At 45.3% G+C, this 25492-nt stretch overlaps 1 protein-coding gene across 1 annotated transcript in view; it reads right to left on the bottom strand.

Moving 5' to 3' along the window:
• LOC140730671 (nesprin-1-like) overlaps positions 1-12526 on the bottom strand; it is a 626730-nt gene extending 614204 nt beyond the window's left edge. Inside the window, 1 exon segment of the mRNA XM_073051428.1 lies at positions 12386-12526. Within this exon segment, the coding sequence (XP_072907529.1) occupies positions 12386-12452 (67 nt within the window). The 5' untranslated portion in view covers positions 12453-12526.
• Positions 12527-25492: the final 12966 nt, after the last annotated feature.

The following is a 25492-nucleotide window of genomic DNA, read 5'->3' as shown; positions in this document are numbered from 1 at the left end:
TCTTGTGGCCTGCCACTCAAAGCAAAACTCCTTAAAAGAATATTGCGAAAGAAACTCCTGTCTCACTGCATCTTTAACCTTCTCCTCGACATATGCGTTTATCACACGTCCTGCTACAGCTCATCATCTATCTTATCATATTTGCAGCCCAAACCACATGCTAGAAAGTTCAGAGAACCATGCCCTTTGTTCCCTTGCAGTCTGACTTCCCTGTCCATTTAGGGCCTATGGTTCAAATACCTGAAATTCCATCCAATTCAACTGTTTTGTGTTTCCAGGGTTGTTTTTTTTTGGTTACTCCATTTCAATGCGTTTCCTGCAGCCTGACATTATTAAAACTCCTGTGCATTATTTGTTGCTACAATTTCTGGTCGCAGTCACTGTAAACTGATGTGTCATTGCATTTGAAATGAATGGGTGGTCCGAAGAAAAACTACTTGCCACTTGGCGTAGGAGATGCTGGAGAGATTCGGACAAATCAGCACAAGGAGTGTGAGGAACTTTGCCCAATTTCTCAGCATGCGTAGGGGTGGTCCAATGAATACCGGCCAGAGCTGCAATCCAGTTTTACTCGGCCACAACAGCACTGTGCTTAGGTTATCAGTTAATGTGGTAAACCCCATATAGCTTTAATTATGAAATACATTCTGATACACTGCAACTCAAGACGGTCAGTTTTAATAGTGTCAGCAGAAGTTTGGTATGATAAGTTTGCCATTATATAATGTCAGGATATAGGAACATTGATATCAAGGTGGTCCCAAGAGTGGTTCCTGGCCTAGCCAGACTCAGCGTACCTCCATCACCCTACAGCTAAGAACATCACCACCTCCAGAAACTAACGACATATCATAGGAATCATGTTCAACCACTGTGCAGCAGGAATCAACAAACTGAATTATTGAAATACGTGATCAAAATCACAGAATATATGCTCAATGTAAAACCAGTTCATTTCTTAGGTCAGACCACAGGGTGTACAGTTCACAGAAGGATTATAAACTGTCCACCACAGGTAGTTGATCCACTGTGCATTGCTGGAATTTTGAAAGCACTGTGTTATTAGTTTATAAGCCACACCTGCTCCCTGTTCCTAACCCTTTAAGCTGAGCCCTATAAATCAGCTCCTCCTACTCTCTCCGGCCTGATCATGGATGCACATGGAGACATTCCAGTTCAGAATCCCTTGATGCTTGACTAGAGAAGAACAGGGGACTGAAGAGGCTTGGGTGTCCCAGCCTGGAGAAGATGTTAATGTAGTGAAGCCCTTGGGAGCAAGGTAAGATTAAACTATAAGGGAAATTAGCAGTCTAATTCTGCAGAGCTGAGAATAAAAAGCTGACCATCCAGTGAGAACCACAGGATTGTCAAAGCCTCTAAAGGTGTAAAGAAAAGCCAATGGAGCCTTTGGAAAAAGAGTAAGGGAGCTCTCTGTGGTGTCCCTGCTAATATTTATCATCTAACATCACTGAATTACTCAGTGGGATCTTGCTGAACATAAACAGATGTCTCCGAATGTGATATCACAATTTCTATATCGAGATGTCAGTCACTGTAAAGTGCCTTAGGAAGTCCTGACACTGGTAAAGTTACTTGGGAACCACAAGTTTTCTTTGCCTTGAGAAATTTACTAAGGACTGGGAATCTTCCTCCTCAGCCCCAGACAATGTAACAAATTACATTTCTAACAGTCAGTCTGGTCCCCAAACCCTTTAGCAGTAAGTTGGCATGTTCTTGAGGGCAGAGTGCATGAGCCCATGTTGAACTGTTCCAAAGCCCCACTCCAACTCTTCACTCTGATGTTCTGCATCTGTTCTGAAACAGCCAATGAGACACGGCAACAGAAACCAGTAATGCCGTGCTCGTAGTCAGACGTGCAAACCCTCACTTCTGTTTGCAGTTTCTATTTCCTGAAAGTGTCTACACTGTGGGTGCCGTATCAAAAAGAGAAGCAGCTCGGTGGCAGAACCTATCATGTGGGTAGAGATGTATGCAGCTTTGGTGAGTCACTGCACAACAGGTTCTATGGACAACTGCGTCTGCACCGGAACATCGAGCAGGCATTTTGAAACTAATCCTGCACTAACCCATTTTATCCCTCTTCTGACATTCATCCACACACTTAGGGGCATTTCCCCCGGATTCCACACCGACATTCTAAGGGCAATTTACCTACCAACCCGCACACCTTTGGGATTGTGGGAGGAAACCAGAGCACCCAGAGGAAACCCACAAAGTGACAGGGTGAGCACACTATACAAACACTACACAGTCAGCATTGGAGGTCAGAATTGAAACCACATTGCAGGAGCTCGACTAACTGCACCACCTCTCAATATACGTTACCAAGCCATCGTAACCTCCCAAATTATGATGTAAGGAAAATATGAAAGTATTTCATTTTATGTAAAAGATGGTGCCGATAGCCCAGAGTCAACGATGTGTTTCAACCTTGTCAAACCAACCTAAACAATGTGCCTGTAGGCCTCACACAACTCTACAATAGCAAGGCAAGCACAGGCCACATGAACCTCACACCTGCCTGCCCCTTCCATTTCCACACCCCCTACCCCTGCCGAGTCATTCCTTGCCTCAAGCAAGTGGCCCGACACAGGCCTCAGACACAAAAGGCAGCCAGGGAACTGGGACCTGCCACGCAATCGAATGGCTGCCAATCCTGATTCTGCCAATCACCTTCCGGCATTGAATCAGAAGGCCGTGGATCCAAGTCGCACGTTATCCTAACTTGGAAACCTACTGTCGGCCCTTCAACATCACTCTATCCAACTCCTCGAACTCCCTACCCAGCAGCACTGCGGGGGAACCTTCATCAGAAAGGCTGCAAGAAGACAGATCACCAGCACTTTCTGAAGGGTCATTAAAGCTGGGAAGTTAATGTTGTCCACGCTAACACACTCAGATTCCCAAAAGTACAGTACGAGTAACGATCCGGGCAGAATCAGGGTCATTATCCCTGGAGTATGTCATGAAACTTGTTGTTTTGGGGCAGCACTACAGGGAAGTGTATAAAATATACTATAAGTGATAATAAGAAATATAGAATATAAGTTAAATAAATTGTGCAAAAGGAGAGCGTAAGTAGTGAGGTAGCGCTCATGGGTTCATCATCTGATGGCAGAGGGGAAGAAGCTGTTCCTAAAATGCTGAGTGTGTGTCTTCCGCCTCCTTACCTCCTCTCTGATGGTAGTGAAGAGAGCATGTCCTGGGTGGCGAGGGGCCTTAATGGTGGATGCTGCCCTCCCCCCGCTCAGTGCTTTGTTGGCCGAGCAGGCATTCAGTTCAGAGGTTAATTTGGAGCCCTCGGAAGTATATAGAACATAGAACAGTACAGCACATTACAGGCCCTTTGGCCCACAATGTTGTGCCGACCCTCAAACCCTGCCTCCCATATAACCCCCCACCTTAAATTCCTCCATATACCTGTCTAGTAGTCTGTTAAATTTCACTAGTGTATCTGCCTCCACCACTGACTCAGGCAGTGCATTCCACGCACCAACCTCAAAAGAACTGCAAGGAAAACATGCAAGTGCACTATTTTGTAGAACAGTGTTGTCCTGTCTAAAAGAGACCCTTCCATTAATATCTGTAGCAGAGTAGAAAGTAGTGAGGGCTATAATGAGGAAACAGGGATGTGGATTGTGCTCATGTGGTAACAGGGAATCACAGTCAAAGCCTAACAGTGGAGCCATTGCGTACAGCAGTGATGACACCCAAGTCTCAGGGACCTCATTCGTTATGTTTTAGCATGCACTCATTGTGGTAACAGAAAATTGGATTTACGTTAACTACACTAGACTCATGGATAATTATTTTATTCTGCAATCAAAACCGAGTCTGTTAATTAAACCTTTCTGTAACCACCATTCTGTTACCAAAACCTAGTTTTACTGTGTAATCTTGACAACTGAGAATGAAAAGGCTGGACTAAATTTGCGCTCAGGTAGATCAGCTTTGAGTGGTCTCCTGGAGCAAACTGCCTGCTATTTCAGCTCAGTGTGGTTTTTTCATTTACTACTACAGTATCAATAACATATATGGTGCAGGGCCTTGGAATCCACAAGTCTTCTATCTCACTTTCCTTTGACAATATTTCAAAGCTGTCTATTTGAAAGATGCCATCCAAGTGCCAGTTACTTCTACTGGTCTTCTTCTGAGGCAGAGTAACTGCAGACACCTTGATCCTGAAAGAAGCCTTGCTTGAAGTCAAAAGGGCTTACAGAGGTAGGTGGGTAATTCTTTAATTTGCTTGTGCTTTGATCATATCTTCCGGCAAGAAGTGCTAAATTTAACTTTGTTGACAGGCATCAGTGTCTAAGGTTTGAGTGTGAATATGTGCTCACGTTGGCTGACAGCAATGCACGGTGGACTCGGCAGTTCATGAACACAGGGCAAAGGAGACTTTCAGATCAACAGAGGAAAACAGCTGGAAGTGGGAACAATCCTTAACTGCCAGAAAATGTTGATTGAAACATTGTTGGTGCCTGCACAATGCAAGTCTACAACTTTCTGGTTACTTGTCTGTCCAGACTAATTTCCTCCCTTAAACAATACCAGCTGGAAACCGGTTTAAGACTCTGCTCATGTCTGGGTGTTCGTGGAGCACAGGGCAATATTCCTTCTAATTCCACTCCTCAGCTATGAGAGAAAAAGTTATAATTGAAGTGAGGAATTATATTGCTGCTAATACTTGACTGGCATCGATTAATTAAGTATTTAAATATTAATTGATGTAGTATCTGTTATTTTCTGTCCATGGATTGATTTATTGAGTTCTGCCACATTGGGATATAGAAATGATTTGATTATGACTTTAGGTGCTGCAGCCTCTGACAAAGTTTGGTTCAATAAAACCAAAAGATTCTCATCAGGATTTGTATGCCTTGTCAACAATTGAGCAAGCTTCCTTTGAGGTGTGTAACTGTGGATTAGAGACAGTAAATGGCAAGAATGTTCACTGCATGTTTAGGTAAGATTCTCCACAACACATTCCAAGTGAAAGGTATATGTGACGCCTAGAATGCTCAATATTTGTTTTCCTGAGCCAGTACAATCTCAGCTTATGAATCCAATCTAGTGACTTCTCTGGGCACAGAGAGAGAATAGAAAACTACTCTCGCTTGGCAGACCTGGCTCAACTTCCATTTTGTTTTAATGAATGGATTCTAATACTGATGGCCCACTTTACCGTCTAATTATAAATCTTTCTACAGTGTAAATGTCTCCTTTGCTTTGAACTTTACACTGACTGCCTGAGACACTCCGAAAATTTGAAAGCCGCAATTTCAATCTGCCAGTCGTTCTTGACAAAGATTGTGTCACGTTGCCAACTGTGGCTCAGTTGGTGGCCCGGTAGTACAGATGGTAAAGCTGCTGACTCATAGTTCCAACAATCCCGGTGCAATCCTGACATTAGGTGCTGTCTGTTGTACAATTACATGTTTTCCCGTGGCCTTCTGCATTGCTTTCAGTTGCTCCAGGTTCCTGAGGCGTCGCAAAGACGAGTAGGTTAATTGGCCACTGAAAATTGGCTCTGGTGTGTAGGTAAGAGGCACAATCTGGGAGTCTGAGAAGAATAAAAAGAGAGGTGCACAAATCTGGATAAACGAGTGTTTGGTGGCCCATGCGAACATGATGGGCTAAAGACCCAGTTTCCATGTACTATGACTAATATCCTTTAATGGACTGCTGTTAACAATTCAGCAGCCAGTGCAAATAACCGTTTGCTGTTTATCTTTCCGAAGCCTTTCAAAATGCTGAAAGCCTCATTAACAATTCCCTTAAACCTATGTTGTTTTACTAAACATCATGAGTAGGTTTCAGGACACGTTGTGTTGCAGCAGGATTTGCAACTGTCCCATCGCGGACTAATGTGGACACTGTGCCTTTTCCATAGCAGGCCACAAACTTCTCCATCAATAACCTGAATGAAACTGTTTTTGACCTTACAGCGAAAGGACGTTCCTTGGGACTCCTGCCAATTGCACCGTTCACACTTATAATACCCTCTGGTCATTTTGCTGAAGCTCTCTACCAATCAACACTGAGACCCAACGTAGATTGGGAGACAACCTTGTTGAGCCACTTCGCCCTATCTGGCACAAAAAGTGGGTATTCCTGGTGGCCACCCATTTCAATTCCACCTCCCATTCCCGTATGTTAGTCCATAGCCTGCTCTACCGTCACAATGAGGCCACACTCCGGTTGGAGGTGCCATCTGGGTAGCCTCCGACCTGATGGCATGAGCATCGATTTCTCAAACTTCCAGTTATTGCACAACCCCCCCCCCCCTTCACCATTCCCCATTCCTGTTGCTCTCTCTTACCTTATCTCCTTACCTGCCCATCACATCCTTCCCCCTTCCCTTTCTTCTATGGTCTTCTGTCCTCTCCTATCAGCTTTCTCCCCCCCCCCCCCTCCAGACCTTTATCTCGTTCACAAAATCTACTTCCCGGCTCTTTACTTCACTCCAGTTTCAGCAATAACCTGCTACCTTGTACTACTCCCTCCTCTCCCCCACCTTCTTAGTTTGACTCCTTCCCCCTTCTTTCTCCAATCCTAATGAAGGGTCTCAGCTCAAAACCTCAACTGTTTATCTTTATTCCCCCCCCCATTAATGCTGCCTGACCTGCCAAGTTTCCAGTATCTGCAGATTTTCTAACACACACACACACACAAACACCTTTGCATGTGTCCAGTGTAGCAGCTTCATAAATGCTCACTGGACATTAAAAATAAGTCAATTATCCATATGCCACAGATTAACATGGTCAGTATTTCTCCTTTAATTATTCAAATGGGTCAGCACGACCAAATGCTTACTTCTCCCTGATCGACCTTTACCTAAGTGGTGGATCATATAACTCTTATTATTGTTTCCGATGATTTTTTACAACACTTAGCCAATCATTATCCTTTTTCATTTTATTGGGTCAGGCGTATCATTTGTACCACTCTTCAATTGACCTCTGGTCTGGACCTAGCCAAATTGAGAGACTGGACTCCGCAATTGGTCACTTGTGAGCTGCAGATAACCTAAACAGTAACTTGCCAGTGTTGTAAACTCTGACTGACAGACTGGACCTCATGAAAGGGAATATATCTGGTCTGGGCTGCATGCGACTCAGAGTAACACAGCATGGAAACAGATCTTTTGGCCCAGTTTACCCCTGCCAACTGAGATCCCCATCTACGACTCCAGTTAAATAAACTTTTGTAACCTGGCACAAACACCATCTATAAATTCGCCAATGACACAACTACTGTTGGCCGAATTTCGGATGGTACGAAGGTGGTGTACAGGAGTGACATAGATTGGCTGGCTGAGTGGTGTCACAACATCAAACCTTGCACTCAACATCAGTAAGACCAAGGAACTGATTGTGGCCTTCAGGAGGGAGAATTTGAGGGAACACACACCAGAGCTCATCGGACAGTCCACAGTTGAAGGAGTGAGTAGTTTCAAGTTCTCAGGAGTCAACATCTCTGAAGATCTACCCTGGGCACAACATTATTAATGCAAATATGAAGAAGGCAGGCCAGCAGCTAGAAGGGCCGAGATGGCCTGTTTCCGTGCTGGACGATGGTTATATGGTTAGTTGTTTAAAATATACATCCTATTGTAATTTAGAATACATTTTATGCGTAGAATGCCTTTGCAAAAGAACAAATTTCATGACATATGTCAGTGAGAATAAACCTGATTTTGATTATAACTGGCAAATAAATCCTTAGAAAAGTCACAAGTACCAGCAGCACATTAAACAAAAATCATCTGGTAAATTTCCAAATTTTGAAAGAATCTGAAAAATTTCCAAAAAAAAGATTGTTATCTCATCTCTCTCCCAGACGGATGGCTATCTAGATTGGGACACTGATTACAACAATTTCTCTTCAGTCCCTCTCAATGCTGCTCTTTTGATATTTATGATACCAGTATTAGATGTTTTCCTAACTTCCTCTGTAGGATTGTAATGATGATTTTTTTGTTATCTTGATATTTCAGTTGTAGCTCACCATATATCACACATACACAACTTTGAGGTTGTGGGCAGCAGATTGAGGAGTTAATCCGGGCCTGTACAGGTGGAGGCTGTTCAACCTCGTATTTCTCCCATTCAGTTTGAAAGAAAGGTTAATCTTTTACCCACTTGCCTGCACTAATTCTATGTCCCTTGATTCCCTTCATATCCAGAAATGTATCAGTCTCTGCGCTCTCTAGCTCCTCCCATTCACTGATTGACCGGAAAACCTTGTTTACAGTTTTATCCCTGAAGTCACCCCAGTTTTACCCCAGCAGAGACGTCTCCATGCCTCACATTCCCTAAGCTTTACAAGCTTCTTTTCTCTCCTTTCCCATTCTTAAAATGGGCCTTCAACCTGAAACACTAAATCTGACTTTCCTCCAGCAGATGCAGACTGACCTGCTGAGTATTCTTAACATTTTCTGATTTTTATATATTAGATTTCCAGCAAAGGGGTTTTTGTTTTGTGATGTCATATCTCTCTCTCTCTCTCATCGCCCAAGAGGGGAGCTGGGAAAGGGTGGGAATTACTTAAGGTGGCGGCAGACTCGGTGACACGGTAGCATAGCAGTTCAACCAATGGTTTACGGTGCTAGTGATCACCTATTGGGGTTCAATTCCTACTGCTGTCTTTAAGGATTTTGTACGTTCTCCCTGTGACCATATGCTCCTGTATAGGCGAGGATTAATTCCTCGATCTGTTTCTTCCCACATTCAAAGACATACAGGTTGGGGTTATTAAGGTGTCAGAAGTATGGAGACACTTGCAGGCTGTCCCCAACACATCCTGTGTTAGTCGTCCAGACAAATGTCGCACTTCACTGTTTTATCTTCAATATACTTGTGACAAATAAAGATAACCTTTCAATTTTGAAAAGTAAAGGAGATGAGGTTAATGCTGGAAAGTGCCTCTGGAGTGAAAAGATCAGTCGTGGTGTTATTAAGTGATGGATCAAGCATGTAGGGCCAGGTGGACAACTTGTGTTATATTCTTATGAAACCACGGGACGGAGAGTGGGAGCAGAAAGGGAAATGTCACATTGTTGGAGGTACCATCCAAAGATCCCAGTGTTCTGAAGAATATCAGGGAGCAGATACACTGTCAAATATCTACCCCGATGGTCAACGTTGTTAAACAGAAGAGATGGCTGGTCCATATTGCTGTCTGTAGGAACTAGCTGAGCACAAAATGGTTGCATCATTGCCTGAAAACAACAGTGGCTGCATTCCAAAAGTATCCTGCTGCTGCCAAGGTCCTTGAGAGATCCTGAGGTCATAAAAATGTCCTGTCAAAGTAGTCATCTTTCTCTTTCTTAATTCTCCACTGTAATAATGATATCTTTGTTTCATAGCTGCCCTACCATTTACTAAACTGCCTACATTGGACGTACTCTGATCATGTGCATTCTTCCCGAGTGCAGGCTGTCTCCATCCATTAGATTATATTAACAGGCAGCAAAACGGCCTTGTGTATTATGTGAGCTGGAGAAGTCTTGTGGCATTATGAGACAAGTTCCTGCAGGAATGGTTTTGCTTTCAGTGGCTAGAGAATGAGTTGATGATATCGAGGGTGAGGAAGTCCTCAAACCAGAGGAAGGAAAGGAGGAGGAAAAGCAACTGACAAAACGGGCATTGAGCAATGAAGTCACTTCTGCAAATCACCAATGCCAGCACCAAAACACAGCTGTGCTACCATACACAGTGCAGAGACAGGATCAGTGTCCAAGTGATCAAATCAGTAAGTACTGGGGAGTAGGTATAACCCAATAACCCTGAGGCCTCTTTCAGGCACAGAGATGGCCTGAAGTCATTTAGACACAGCACCGAGTCGTTCTCAGGCGAGGGAGCTTTAGGGAATTCCAGTTACTATTGGCCCTTCCTTCTAGTGCAAATGTGCATCTCATTAAGAGGAAGTTTAGGGTATTAACATTTCCAACTGTCCTGACACAATGACAAATAATAAAGTGATTAATGCTGGTTTAACTTCAGCTGTCAGCTTCGCCTAACGGTTTCAGCAATTAAATAACAATGTACTCCAGCGTTAAGGGGGATAGGTAAAACAAAAAGATACAATCATGTTTCCCCTCCCCTCGCCAGAGGAGATCATAGACAAATACAATAGCTTGTGTGGATACGAGCCAGGATTCGTTCCCAAAGCTCGGATTCCTGGCTGGCTCTCCTGGTTCCTGGTTGATGAGAAGCTGCACAAGTGAACCCAAGATGCAAAATGCTGCTCAGTGAGGTAGTCAAAGAGCCTGCCTGTACCCCAAAGAAGAGTGGGGTGAACTCAACTCTATTAGGTGCCCCAAATGAGGGGAGTAAATGGAGAGTAGGTGCCGTGGTATTGTGAAAGTACAAAGCTCATTTTAAACCCCAAGATTACACAATGCACTTCCTAGTCTGGACATTAAGAACATTGGGTGTGAGTGCAGGCTCTGTGCACAGAAGCTGGATCGGCCTACGTCCAGAGAAAGTCTGTATTGATTAAGTGAGTGTGTGTAGGCAGTGTGTGTGCAGCACGTTAGGTGTGAGTGTGTGCATGTATTGCGTAAAAGCAAAACTGGTGCAGGTGAACGGACCTCACACAGGGCAGTGGAGTGCCAGTGCAGGTGGTACAGCCATCATAGCTCCAGAGACAAGGCTTAACTACTGACCCTCTGTGCGAGAGTTCCACCTTCTCTCTGTGACTCTCCCACATGCTCCAGTTACCTCCCAAACACGTGCAGCTTGTTAGGTCAGCTGGTAACTGTAAGGTGACCCTATTGTGTAGGTGGTTAGTGAAAGAATCGGGGAGCTGTGAGATCCGACGGCCAGGGAAGGGGAGTTCTGCAACACTTCATTGAGAGCACAGAAGCAGTCATGGTCTCCCACTCCAATCAAGGAAGACCCCAGTTGTGACAACTCCTGGTACCACTGCAATCAGACTTCTGAGGTGGAGAGAGTGAAACTGCCCCCACAGTGCAACAGCTTTTCCACTTTAAAAACTTCCACAAAGGTTTCAGATCTGTCATGTGTCAATCGCCGGAAAGTAAGTGGGAGGGATGGGGACGATGGGTTATCAGAGTACAGGCACAGACTCGACGGGATGAATGGCCACCAACAAGGTAACGTACAAACACGTGACTGTTTCAATTTGGCTGATAGAGGCATTTGTGATGAAGTATCCTCAGAATAACCCCTCGCTCCGAGGGGGTGAGGAAAAGTGAAGATGAGCAGAATCATAGGGCAAGCGAAGCGTGGCAGGAACACCCCCCCACAGGAATACTTCAAAACATTAATATAACCGTGTTTCCGCCTTCCCCGGTACTTTCTTTAACGTAAATAAGAAGGTGTGTTCCACAACCCACCCAGGCCCGCCTCTTTCTCCCCCATACTCAATGTCCCAGGATCTAATGGGTTTAAGCTGGCTCATGGCCACTTAAAACTAACCGCAACGCTCTCCTGCATCAGACCAGTTCTGATGCCACTGTCCGACTCTTGCCCAGTTCGCCCCGAAGTCAACACATTTCCGGGAAAACTTGGTCAGGGAATCCAATGTCCGTCCGGGAGTGGCAGATGCAATGATTTTTTTACTCCTCTCCGGGAAAAGGGTAACTTTTAAACACTGACAATGTTTAAAAAGTTGCCCTTTCGTGGCGGCAGGAACCGCCAAATGCACCAGCAGCGCTGTCAAGTTTAAGGAGCGGAGTTTCATTTGAGCCAGCCTGCGTTGACTGAAAGTGACTACTAACTCCTTGGAAACAAACGTAAACAAGTAAAAGAAATCTTTCCAAACTCGCTAGTGAGTTCAGAGCGCAGCCGTTTTTTTTTCTCTGTGTGTGTGTGTGTGGTGTTCGCGTTAGCATCCCTAGCGACCAACAGTCCAGGGAGAGCGTGGATCGTGCAGATCTGCAGCCCGCCAAGTCGGCACTGTACAACCTGCTGACTCTCCATCCATCGCCAGGCTTTGACCTTAATTGAGGCTGCGTCCTGCGTGTGCACAATCGGGACGATCGACCTGTGGCTTTCTGCACTATACAACCTCTGCACCCCTCCTGAACCTACACTCGGCCCTCAATCGGCGCACTGTCAGTCTCTCAGAGGTTTCACCTGCTACCGCCAATGTCAGCCAAGTGCCAGGTGTCTCGGAAAGCTGAGGCTGTTCCGTTCCTGATTCAGCAGCCCGCCACAAAATTTGCCTAAATTAAAGCATAACTCGGCATACAAAAATATAACTTGCTAGCTGCAATAACGTGAACAAATCCCTTTAAAAACAGTCAAAAGCACTCACGCCACCGGATAGCATTACACCGCGAGGGCGCGAGAAGAAGTATAACTGCACCAAAAAAATGACTAAACCCCACCTTGCAATTTCTGCATCACGTTGGCAATGTCCTGCGGAGACCTCCCGTAGTGGCGAGAGGTCGCCATCCTTTCGGTGGCAGTGAATGTTGCAGTGGGTCGAGAGGGAGCGTCGCCGAGCCTCTCTCGGCATCACTGGACTGAACCAGGCTGAGTCACTGCGCTCCCACGCCCAATGCGCGCCCAGCGTCGGCGCTTCCAACTTCCTTTCTCAACAACGGCAGCTCTCAAGTGACCTCGGGCTCCCTGGGAGGAAACGATGGGATTTAATGCAAATCTTGGCCTTCTTAAAACGATTAAAAGCATAGCCGGCCGATTATCCGCTGTGATAGATCGGCACAGACATCGTGAGGCGGCAGCCGGCGCTAAAACGCACTTCCAGGTAGCCCGGGCTAAGCGCCTGTGAGGCGAACGGTCCACGGCTTCTGTGATGGAGCCGGTCAGGGTTAGAGTTGGCGAAAACCCCGCCCGCGTGAACTGGTGCGCATAAAGCAGGATTCGGTTACAAATGTCAACCACCATAATTTTAAATTGTAATGTGGGAAAAAACATCGAACTGTGTGAACTGTTGTTACTCTGTCCATTGATGCTGACGGGCCAAAGGCCGTTCGGGCCAACCGTTATGCCTACCTACACTAAAGGTATTTAACTTTCAACCTGCTGGCAATCCAAGTATTTGTACAGATGAGCCTTAAGTGGTTAGCACAGTGCTTTACAGTAGCAGCAACTCGGGTTCAATTCCCACCGCTGCCTGTAAGGAGTTTGTATGTTCTCCCCGTGACTGTACCCGTTTCCTCCGGGTGCTCCAGTACTGTAACTGGAAAGGTTGGCAGGTTAAATGGACATTGTAAACTGTTCTGTGATTAGGCTAGGATTAAATCGGTGGCTGTTGGGCAACTGGGTTAGAGGGGCCAAAAGGCCCAGTCCTGCTCTGTGCCTCGATTAACAAATAAGTTTCTAAGTAAATATGGAAAAAGGAGGTCTGGTCAGCGGGATGAGATTCCAAATTGGAGAAAGGTCAATTTTGATGGTATCGGAAAGGATCTGGTTCCAGTAACCGGGAGGCCTTTGAAAGTGAAATTTTGGGAGGACAAAGCTTGCATGTTCCTGGCAGAATAAAGGGTAAAGATATCAGGTTTATGGAACATTGATTTTCAGGAGATATTGAGGCACTGGTTAAGAAACGAAATGTGTAGGCAGGTAGGAACAAACGAGGTGTTTATCGAGTATAAGAAATACAAGAGAACACTTAAGCAGAAATCAGGAGGGCTAAAAGAAGACATGAGGTTGCCCTAGCGGGCAAAGTGAGGCAGAATCTTGAGGAATTCATTAGATATTTTAAGAGCAAATTGACTGCAAGGTAAAATATTCCTCCGCTGGAAGATCAGAATGGTAATCTATGCATGGAGCCTAAAGAAACGCGGGAGATATTAAATGGAATTATTGCATTTACATTTAGTCAGGAGCTGGACACAGAGACTATAGAAGTGAGGCAAAGCACCCATACAGATTACAGAGAAGGAGATGTTTACTGTCTTGAGGCAAATTATGGTGGTAAATCCCCAGGGCCCGATCAGGTGTTCCCTCAGACCCTGTGGGAGGCAAGTACAGAAATTGCAAATACAGCAGAGATATTTAAATCGTTCTCAGCAACAGGTGAGGTACAGTCAGTGTAGCTCCACTGTTTAAGAAAGCCTCTAAAAATCAATCAGGAAATTATAGGCCAATGAGCCTGGTATCAGTAGTGGGAAAGTTATTGAAAGGTAAGGGGCTGGATATATGAGTATTTGGATAAACATGGACTGATTAGGGATAGTCAGCTTGGCTTTCTGTGTGGTATGTCATGTCTAACCAATCTAATAGAGGTTTTTTTCGAGGAAGTTACCAAGAAAGTTGATGAAGGCAAAGCAGTGGTTGTTGCCTACATGGACTTTAGCAAGGCATTTGACGAGGTCCCATATGGGAGATTGGTCAAGAAGGTTCAGTTGCTTGGTATTCAAGACCAGGTACTAAATTGGATCAGACTTTGGCTTTGTGGGTGAGGCCAGAGAGTGGTAGCAGATGGTTGCCTCTCTGACTAAAAGCCTGTGACTAGTGTTGTGCCACAGGGATTAGTGCTGGGTCTATTTTTGTTTGTCATCTATATCAATGATCTGGATGATGTTGTGGTTAACTGAATCAGCAAATTTGCCGATGACACCAAGATTGGGGATGCAGTGGACAGCAAAGAAAGACCATCAGAGCTTGCAGTGGTGGACCAGATGGAAAAATGGGCTGAAAAATGGCAGATGGAGTTTAATGTAGACAAGTGCAAGGTGTTGTACTTCAACAGGGTAGGTTTTACACAGTGAATGGTGGGGCACTTAGGAGTGTGGTAGCAGAAAGGGATCTGGGAATACGGGTCCATAATTCATTGAAAGTGACGCCACAGGTAGATAGGGTCATACAGAAAGCCTTTTGAACATTGTCCTTCGTAAATCAATGTATAGAGTACGGGAGATGGCATGTTATGTTGAAATTGTATAAGACATTGGTGAGGTCTAATTTGGAGTATTGTGTGCAGTTTTGGTCACCTATGTACAGGAGGGATGTAAATATGACTGAAAGAGTACAGATAAAGTTTACAAGCATATTGCCAGGACAGGAGGCTCTGAGTTATAAAGAAAGATTGAATAGATTAGAACTTTGTTCTTTGGAGCATGGAAGATTGAGGGTGGATTTGATAGAGGCATACAAAATTATGAGGAGTATAGACAGGGTAAATGCAAGCTGGCTCTTTCCACTGATGTTGGGTGGGACTACAGCTAGAGGTCATGGGCTAAGGGTGAAAGGTGAAAAGTTTAAGGGGAACATGACAGGAAACTTCTTCACTCAGAGGGTGGTGAGAGTGTGGAATGTGCTGCCAGTGCAAGTAGTGCTTGCGAGCTCAATTTCGGTGTTTAAGAGAAGCTTGGACAGGCACATGGGTGGGAGGGGTATGGAAGGCTATGGTTCAGATGCAGGTCAGTGGGAATAGGCAGTTTAAATGGTTCAACACAGATTAGTTGGGCCGAAGGGCCTTTTACTATGCTGTGCTTTTCAATAGACCGACAGGTTTCAATAGGTACATTTAATGTCAGAGAAATGTATACAATATACATCCTGAAATTATTCTTCTTCACAAACATCCGGGAAAAGAGGAGTGCCCCACAGAATGAATGTTAGAACCTCAAAGCCCCCCACCTCCCCCATCCCACACATAAGTAGCAGCAAAGCTAGAACCCTATGACTCAATGAGTTTATAACACAAGAAGACAGCAGCAGGAAGCCTGCTCTGCCGTTCACTATAATAATAGCTGATCTTAGTTGGAATATCATGGGCCACTGTAGTTGCCCAGCTATAGGAAGGGTGCAGAAAAGGGTCACGTGTAAGTTCCTCGGACTGGGGGCTTGAATTATAAGGACAGGCCACATAAGCTGGGACATATTTTCCCCTGCAGTGTAGGAGGCTGTGAGTTTGAGGGGTGGCCTTACATTGAGTTGAGTGAACTTGGGCTTTTCTCCTTGGAGCGACGGAGGATGAGAGGTGACCTGATAGAGGTGTATAAGATGATGAGAGGCATTGATCATGTGGATAGTCAGAGGCTTTTTCCCTGGGCTGAAATAGCTAACACAAGAGGGCACAGGTTTAAAGTGCTTGGAAGTAGGTACAGAGGAGATGTCGGGGGTAGGTTTTTACACAGAGAGTGGTGAGTGCGTGGAATGAGCTGCTGGCAACGGTGGTGGAGGCGGATACAACAGGGTCTTTTAAGAGACTCCAGGATAAGTACATGGAGCTTAGAAAAATAGAGGGCTAGATAGATAGATAGATAGATAGATAGATAGATAGATAGATACTTTATTCATCCCCATGGGGAAATTCAACTTTTTTTCCAATGTCCCATACACTTGCTGTAGCAAAACTAATTACATACAATACTTAACTCAGTAAAAAAAAATGATATGCATCTAAATCACCGTCTCAAAAAGCATTAATAGCTTTTAAAAAGTTCTTAAGTCCTGGAGGTAGAATTGTAAAGCCTAATGGCATTGGGGAGTATTGACCTCTTCATCCTGTCTGAGGAGCATTGCATTGCTATAGGTAACCCTAGATAATTTCTAAAGTAAGTACATGTTCAGCACAGTATTGTGGGCCGAAGGGCCTGTATTGTGCTGTAGGTTTTCTATGTTTCTATATATGCTTATAAAATTCTGAATGGTGTAGATGGAGTGAATGGTTACAGTTGGGAGGGGGGTCTAAAACTAGAGGGAAATCATTTAAAGTGAGAGTGGAAAGATTTAAAGAGACATGATGGGCTACCTTTTCACACCAAGGCTGATGGACTGAATGAATGACCTGCTAGAGGGAGCTGTAGAGGTGGGTACAACTGCAGTGTTTATCATGGATAGGAAAGCTTTATAGATGGATGTGGGCCAAACACAGGCAAATGGGACTCGTCTATTCAGGCACCCTGGTCAGTGTGGGCAAGCTGTGCCAAAGGGTCTGTTTCTGAGCTGCATAACTCTGACTCAGTTACCCCAGGCCTCAACCCGGCCCCCATCGTTCCCAGTCTTTCAAAAATGTATCCATCACCGTCATAAGTTCTCTGATGAACCAGCTTCTATATTTCTCTGGGGCAAAGGATTCAAGATTCCCCATCCTCTGAGAAGAATATTCTACATGCCCTGGGTTTAAAAGATCAGCCCCTAATCTTTGAAACTGTGCCCCCGTCATTTGACCAGCCAAGCATTCCAACCCTGTTTTGTTTATATTTTAGACGTCTGGCATCTGGGGTTCTGTTTGCACTTTTCCCATTTGAATTAACATAGCATCGGTATCCTACAAAAACAATTTGCTGACTTAATCTTCTGAAGATCAACATACATTGAACCAAATAACCATAACGTTGATGAAAGAGCAGGCTTTAGAGAAATAAATTTAAGCTGGGTTGAGGGGGTGAGGAATGTTGTGGGAGGGAATGTCTGAGCTTAGGATCAGGATAGTAGAAGAACAAAGATATTCCGGTGGTGGACTGGAGGACCTCAAAGCCCAGTGGGATTGAAACAAGTACAGAGATATAGAGGGACAAGATGAGTTAGGATTGGAAAAGGACAGTTAGTTCAAATCCAGTTGCTGCTGCATCAGCAGTCAAAGGAAGGGATGGGTGAGCAGATGGAAGTTGGAGGTGGGACACAAGCAGCAAGGTTACTCTACTCTACTTCCCAGCTCAGGCTGTCCACAGATGGTGGTCAGTGAGACACAGTTAGTTGCTGTGTTCTTTGGTTATTGTAAATTTGCCTCTGTCGGCGAATGCCAGAAGCATCAGGAGCGAATTTCGTGTGGTGTGTGTAGTTCAGTCTTCGATGATTGACATGGACGCAGAAGGCTGACGGAACCTTTTTCTGAAACCAGAGAAGGTCTGCAGGTGCTGGAGATCGAAGCAACACACCCAAGGTGCTGGTGGAACTCAGCAGGCCAGGCAGCATCTATGGAAAAGAGTACAGTCGATGTTTTGGGCCGAGACCCTTCGGCGGGACCTTTTTCTCGATGGCTCAAAGACTAATTGGCTCCCTGCACAGATGTTAGTGTGGCATAGTTGGCTCTGTAGATGGTTGTTATGGTGGTGCAGTTGGTTGGTAAATTTGCCACCAGTGAAGATGGGTGGCAGGAAAATTGGGGAGGGGAGTTGTTTGGAATTTGGATAAATGCATGTTTAATGGCTGGAGCAGAAATGATGGCTGAAGGGTTTGTTTAAACACTGTATGGCTCTGACTCTGCTTGGCTCCATGCAGGTAATACAGTTCTATGGACAGTGCTTTATTGCCTCTTCGATTTGCAAACTGAGGAAGTTGAGAAAATGAAATGTGTTTTCACTGCATTAGCTGTGAAAACAAAGCTCTCCACCTTCTACATGCTACCCCACCTCTTCATCCACCCTCCATAACACTTGGCTCAGGGCTAGGTTCCGAACTCAGTTGAAAACAACTTTTCCAGCTTTTGAAGGAAGAAAGAGGAGTACTTTATGAACTCGTCACCCCTTTCTGGCAGCCCCGTCAAATCCTAGCATGGACGAGCAGCCAGACCAGCCCCAATGTGACAACAAGCATCTGAAACAACAACCGGAACCTGCGAAGCTCTGAGAGTCCACTGGGGAAGGTGAATCCACAAGACCACCAGAGGCCTGCCCCGGGGGTGGGGGGCTGTGCTTTGTCACTTGGCGTGTTTCTGATTTGTTGTGTTCAGTGTTGTTCCGCCAAGCGTGGTGGCGCCAGAACGTGCGGCTTTCTTGGGCGTGTTGGTCGTTAATGCAAACAAACCACTTCTCTGTGTGTCTCGGTGTCTCGATGTACGTGTGATAAATAAATCAGAATCTGAAATTCTGTCTGGGATTTCAAAATGGGAACCAGCAATGCAGCTTCCAAATACCCCATACAGGGCTACTGGTCAGTTTTCAAAGGAGTCTCGAAGGTCGCTCCTAAGCACTGCCAACAGCCCATGAGCAAGATAAATGGTGAGGCCACACCCGGAGTATTGTGTGCATTTTCAGTCACTCCATTACGGGAAGGACGTGGGTGCAGGAGAGGTTTGCTGAGATGCTGCCTGGATTAGAAGATGCGAACAGTAAGGAGAGATTGGACAAACTTGTGTTCTTTTCTCTGGAACGTCGGGGGCTGAGGGGAGACCTTACAGAAGTGTACAGGACTGTGAGAGGAATAGACACAGTATACAGTCGGAATCGTATTCCCAGCATAGAAACACAAGAGCGAGAGTCGGAATGTTTAAAGGAAGTGTGGAGGACAAGGTTTTGTTTTTATACAGAGAGAGGTAGGTGCCTGGAATGAGTGTGGTATGATCGTGGGTTTAAGAGGCTCATAGACACATGAATATGATACTAGTCAGAAAAAATGTTGTGGCACTGCTCAGTCAGGACAGACTGGAGAATTTGTCTAGTGTGGCGTTATGAATGGAACTGAGAAAGAAGAAAGGTATGACCACTTTGATGGGGCTATATTACAGTTCATTGGATTTAGAGGAACAAATTTGTAGAGATCGCAGACTGTTGCAAGAAACATAAGGTTGTTATAGCAGGTGTTTTTAACTTTGCACATACTGACTGGGAATCCCATACTGTAAAAGGGCTGGATGGGAAAGAACCTATCAAATGTGTTCGGGAAAGTTTCCGTAATCAGTAGGTAGAAGTCCCAATGAGAGAGAGTGTGCGATACTTGATCATGAGACGGGGCAGGTGACAGAAGTTTGTGTAGGGAAACACTTTGTATCTAGTGATCATGTATAGACAAAAGAGAACTAATTTAATTCGTCATGTTTGTCAGAGCAGACATTGCGGAGTAACAGGCTTGTTCCTGTGCTATGTTGTTTTAGGTTCATTAAAAGCATATTCTGTCGGAAGAAATCAGGCTAGATATTTATACCACCTATTTCCATAAAACAGACAGAGTCTCTGTGAGTCCTTAACATGGCAAAGACATTTATGGATTGGGAAAACTGTTGGAAAGAAATCGGAATGGATAGGCTTGCCAACAATAATGAAGTTCCAGTCTACTCAAGAACTTCTCAAAAGTTCTCTCTGGACTTAACAGTAGTTCATGTCATGGAGATAAGCAAGCAAAGAGATGGGTCCTTTTGTCTATTGAGTCTACACCAAACATCCATTTACATTAATCCTACGCTAATCATATTTTAACCTGGTTCAGCTGATGATTCGGTTATTAGGGGCTGATCACACTGTTACAAAAGCAGATAGTGGACTCTGATGGCAAAGGGCTTTAAAATAAAATCATCTGTCGAGAGGGAATGTTCCAGACTGATACCTGCATCACAACTGTCAAAAAAAGACCAAAACAATTATACAACATCTCTCCTGATGAAGGGTTTCGGTCTGAAATGTCGTCACTACCTCCTCCCATAGATGCCGTCTGGCCTGCTGAGTTCTGCCAGCATTTCGTGTTTTTAATTATACAACGTTATTCACTTCTGTGGTTTAAGAAGGTTTCTACACTCTGTACCTCCAAACCAATACCCCCCCTTCCCCAATTATCAGGCCGAACCAGGGCGCAGGTTCATTTCAGTCTGACACTCCAGGTTGCAACTGCAGACTTCAGTGGGGCTCATAAGGCCTGAAGAAACTGTTTGCCTGAGTAAAAACCAGGAGATTTGTTGCTCTCAACAGCATAGCTGGAAACAAACAGGGAGCTGGATAGCTCAACGAGAGGCTGGCAGCTCCCCTGACCCAGTAATCCGCGGCCTGCATGTCTTAGAACATGGACCACAGGAGAGTATAGCACAGGAACAGGCCCTTCAGCCTGTGATATCTACGCCAATCATGACACCATTCTAAACTATTCCCATCTCCCAGCATATCCACCCCCCCCCCCCCATCCCCATGTTCATGTGTCGAGCTACGTCACCCAGCATTCCCCTGATTTAATTCTAGCCTAATCACAGGATGATTTATAATGACAGATTAACCTACTGGTACGGCTTTGGTCTGTGGGAGGAAACTGGAGCGTCCGGTGGGAATTCCCTTACTGACAGCGGTGGGAATCGAACCTGTGTTGCCTGCACTGCAAAGCGCTGTGTTAACTGCTACGTTACCGTGCCTTTCTGACCGAGCATCTTCACAGATCCAGGAGCAGGAGGAGACCTGACAGGCACTCTGGCCTTTCCATAAAATCAGAGCTGCTCCTCTCTGTTAAATCCACATTCTGACTAATCTCTACCCTTGCCTGTACTAATTCGTTGATCTCAGATTTGAATGTACGCCATAGCAAAGTATTCATAACTCACTGCAACAGAAAAATCCATCATCAGAGTATGATTAAATTCTGCTTGTCACAGCTCTAACTGGCCAACACCTCTTGTGTTTGTCCCCTAGTTCCTTCTTCTCAGTTTTAAGGGAAAAAGAAAGCCTTCTACTGCCTTCTCAGTCTCATGAGGGGTATAGATAGGCTTCCCCCACTGAGGTTGGGTGGGACAACAACCAGAGGTCACAAATTAAGGGCAAAAGGTGAGAAGTTTAGGGGGAACATGAAGGGAAATTTCTTCAGTCAGAGGATCATGGGAGTGTGGAATGAGCTGCCAACACAAGTGGTGCGTGTGAACTCGATTTCAACGTTTAAGAGAAGTTTGGATAGGTACATGGATGGTAGGGGTATGGAGGGTTACGGTCCCAGTGCAGGTCGATGGGAATAGGCAGTTTAAATGGTTTGGCATGGACTAGATGGGCTGAAGGGCCTGTTTCTGTGCTGTACTTGTCTCTGTCTCCATGACTCCCATTTAGAATTTTACATGCTTCAATAAAATATTCTTCCAGTCTCTAGCTTTACACTGACCCTACACAAATTTGTTTTCAGCCTTGTTCCCAGAAATCAGTCTAGCAGATCTAAGTTGGAAGTATAAGCTTTATTCGATACTGAGACCTAAAGTGCACAAAAACTCACCCGAACACCGTACAATTACCCTAACCCCTTATTCACCCACACCCAACCTCTTGCAATAAAAGTCACAGAGGAGTTTGTACGTTCCCTCTGTGACCTCTGGGTTCTCTGGATTCCTCCCACATTCCAAGATGAACCGGTTAGTAGGTCAGACGGGTGTAACTGGGCAGGATGGAGTCGTTGAGCTGGAACGGCTTGTTACTGTGTTGTATCTCCAAATTAAATCATGGTCTCTATATTTAACCAGCTGCCGCGATCACAAGATCACAAAGCCATGGATAGACAAACTCAGACGCACAAAGGGGATGATTTACCTAAGTTAGTCGTAGAGTGGTTTCTCCTTCGTCAGAAACAAACAGCTTCATTACTTGAATACTGCTTACATGAAGCAAGTCATTGTGAATCAAAGATGGAGGCTGACCAGTAGTTGACCACACAGCAGGCTGCTCTGGAGGGCAATTGGAAAGCACTTAACAATTCCAGGGGTAATGGAAAAAAGGAAACTGGACAACCAGCTTGAGCTCCTGCAGCCATTGCCTCTCCAGTAACACGATCTCCACCATCACCCCGGCAACCAACTTGCCAAATTTTCACTGTAAGGATGGAGGTGTACGGAACAAGAGTAGATAGAGACAGCAGAGATCTCTTCGCAATAGATTGGTGGATCAGGCTCCACAAGCATGGTAAATCCCTGGATAACTCGGGCTGTTCTGGGGCTCTGGAAGGTTCTGATCCTGGACGTGCTGGATCTGAAGGGGGGAGTGGGTCTTTCCGCTCTTGCTGTCCCCAAATCCACCGGAGAATGTGATGTACAGAGCTCCCCCCTCCATCCTCGGGGTGGAACCAGGTACGTGCCAGTGGGTTGAGGTGTGTGGGCACGTCAGCTGGTAGCAGGTTGTTACAATCCTCTCCTTGGCAACTGGGAGGAGCCAGTGGTGCCGGAGGGGGACCTGGGATCTCTTGTCCCTGTCCTGGCCCATGAGACCCTGCTTACGTCACTGCTGTGTCCCTGTCACCTGGTTATTTACTTACTGCTTGTTACACTGCTGACGTTCAGGGCAGCAATGAAGATCCTCCATCTCCGTCGGAGTTCAGGGCTTGTCAGTAGCTTCCTCTTGGATATCAGTCACGCAGCTCCCGGGTGGAGGCTCAGACGGGGAAAACAAGATTGTTAAAGAAACAGCAATGAAGGGTTCTACATCATCACATTCAGATGTAGAAGAATTCTTCATTGCTGTTTCCATAGCGATCTTGTTTTACCAGTCAGAGTTGTTAACCCTGAGCTGAACCCCTGAACCTGGAGTATATGTAGACTACTGTTAGTGGGGCCTCCACCCTTTGACCTGTTTGTCATTTCTGACCCGACCAAGAGAGCCAAAACATAAGGCCCTGACACCAGCCAGCACACCTCTCCAGGTCATTGAGGAACAGAAACCTCCAAACCACGACATGGTTGTGGTCATCTTGGAGGAATGACCCATCACCCCATGTTTACCCCGCTCCCTGTGTCCCAGTGACTCCGTCACCCACAGTTACTCTGCTCCCTGTGTCCCAGTGACTCCGTCACCCCCGATTACTCTGCTCCCTGTGTCCCAGTGACTCCGTCAACCCCAGTTACTCTGCTCTCTGTCCCAGTTCCCTGTGTCCCAGTGACTCAGTCACCCCCGGTCACTCTGCTCCCTGTCCCAGTGACTCCGTCACCCCTGGTTACTCTGCTCCCTGTGTCCCAGTGACTCCGTCTCCCCCAGTTACTCTGCTCCCTGTGTCCCAGTGATCCCACCCACACCCTGTGTACCACTGCCCAGACCCACTCCAAGTCCCAGTGATCCCACTCTGTATATCCAATGCTTGCCTACTCCATGCCTTAGTGATGTCACTCACGCCCTGTGAATCATGTGATCCCACTCGCTTCCTATTTATCCGGTAATCTCTCCCCTTTGCATCCGGTGACTCCCTCACACACCAGGCTTATCCCATTCTCTGATTATCTGGGATGCCCAGTACACCTTTTCTCTCTGCACATGATACCCCACTCCCTTTTTTGTGCAATGAACTCACTGCCGGTGATTCCACTCTCCGTGCTCCCGAAGATTCACAAGAATCCTTGTTGCCTCACTCCTTGTGTTCCTGACGATCCCACAGTAAATAAAGAAAAGAAACGTTGACTGTTGACTTCCATCTCCAGCTGCTGCCTGGCCTGCTGAGAACTTCTAGCATTTTGTTATTTATTCCATTTATTTCTGGATCACTTCAAGAACTTTTGAAAGCTTATTATACCATAGCTGATTGATCCCTCTGCCCATGTTTTGACTGTGCCCTCTCAAGCTATAGGCTAACAATTCATGACAACCGTCCTCCAATTTACTTCTCTCTTTGCACAATGTTACTCTACTTCAGTATTTATTTCATCGGGCATCTTGTCCAATGATATGCCAATATAATTATTAAACCATAACTCTCCATCACGCCCAACATTAGGCTGTACTCTGAAGAAAGCGTTCACATCACGTCACATGCACAGAGGCAGGGATTTTATTGGCCTGATGTCACCAGGAGCCCACTCTGCTGTGGTGTGAAGCTGCGGTACCCGGTGCTGATGTAGCAGCATATAGGAGAGAGATTGAGCGATGCCATAACAACAGCCTCTCGCTCACTCTCAGCAAGATTATTGACTTCAGGAGGAGGAAATGGGAGCCAATCCTCATCAGAAGATCAGCAGCTTTAAATTCTTACAAAAAGTAGTGGATACGGTCCAGTCCAACACCGTAAACCCTTCCCAACATTGAGTACATCTATGTGAAGCACTGCCTCAGGAAAGCAGCACCCGTCATCAGAGGCCCACAACAACCCAGACCATGCTCTCTGCTCACTGCTGCCATCAGGAAGAAGTTCCAGGAGCCTCAGGACTCACACCACCAGTTCAGGAACAATTAGTACCCCCTAACCTCAGACCTTGAACCATCACTCATCTTTACTTGCCCTACCTGTTCCCACAACCTATGGACTCACTTTCAATGACTGTTCATCTTATAGCAATACTTATTGCTAATTTATTATTATTATTGTTATTTCTTTTTTCCTTTTTTTGTCTTTGCACATTGGTTGTCCACCTGGCTGGTTCAGTTTTTCATTGATTCTATTATGGTTATCGGATTTCTTGAGTAAGCCTGCAAGAAAATGAATCTCAGGATTGTTAATGGTGACGTTTGTGTACCTTGATAATAAATTTACTTTGAACTAGAGGAAGTAACCTTATTGATAGGAAGTATCTGGAGTGTAAAGCTGATCAAGGATACAATGTGTCGAGTGCTATCTTGAAGGGAAAATGGTTAGTCTCCTACAAATATTTTGTGCAGGATTTTGCTGAACGATTAATGGTGTAACGATATACCAACTACAGACAAAAGGCGCTTAAAGCCAGTCTATGAAGATTGTTCTCCTCTTGTATTGCTCTGCCATAACTGTTTTAAGATCAAACGTGTTCTTTCTGCTTGAATGTATGGAAAGTTACAGAATTCCAGTTTTTGCACAATAGACAAAATCTAAGCTCAGCAGAGATATTTTTCACATATAACCTTTCAGTGGCACAGGTAATGCTTACTGCTGCCAACCAAACGTTACAGCACTGTTAA

Source organism: Hemitrygon akajei, chromosome 7 (genome assembly GCF_048418815.1).
Source record: "Hemitrygon akajei chromosome 7, sHemAka1.3, whole genome shotgun sequence".
In the NCBI taxonomy this organism is placed as follows: domain Eukaryota; kingdom Metazoa; phylum Chordata; class Chondrichthyes; order Myliobatiformes; family Dasyatidae; genus Hemitrygon; species Hemitrygon akajei.
Note: the sequence above shows the minus strand (reverse complement) of the source record. Positions and strands in the feature narration are given on the sequence as shown.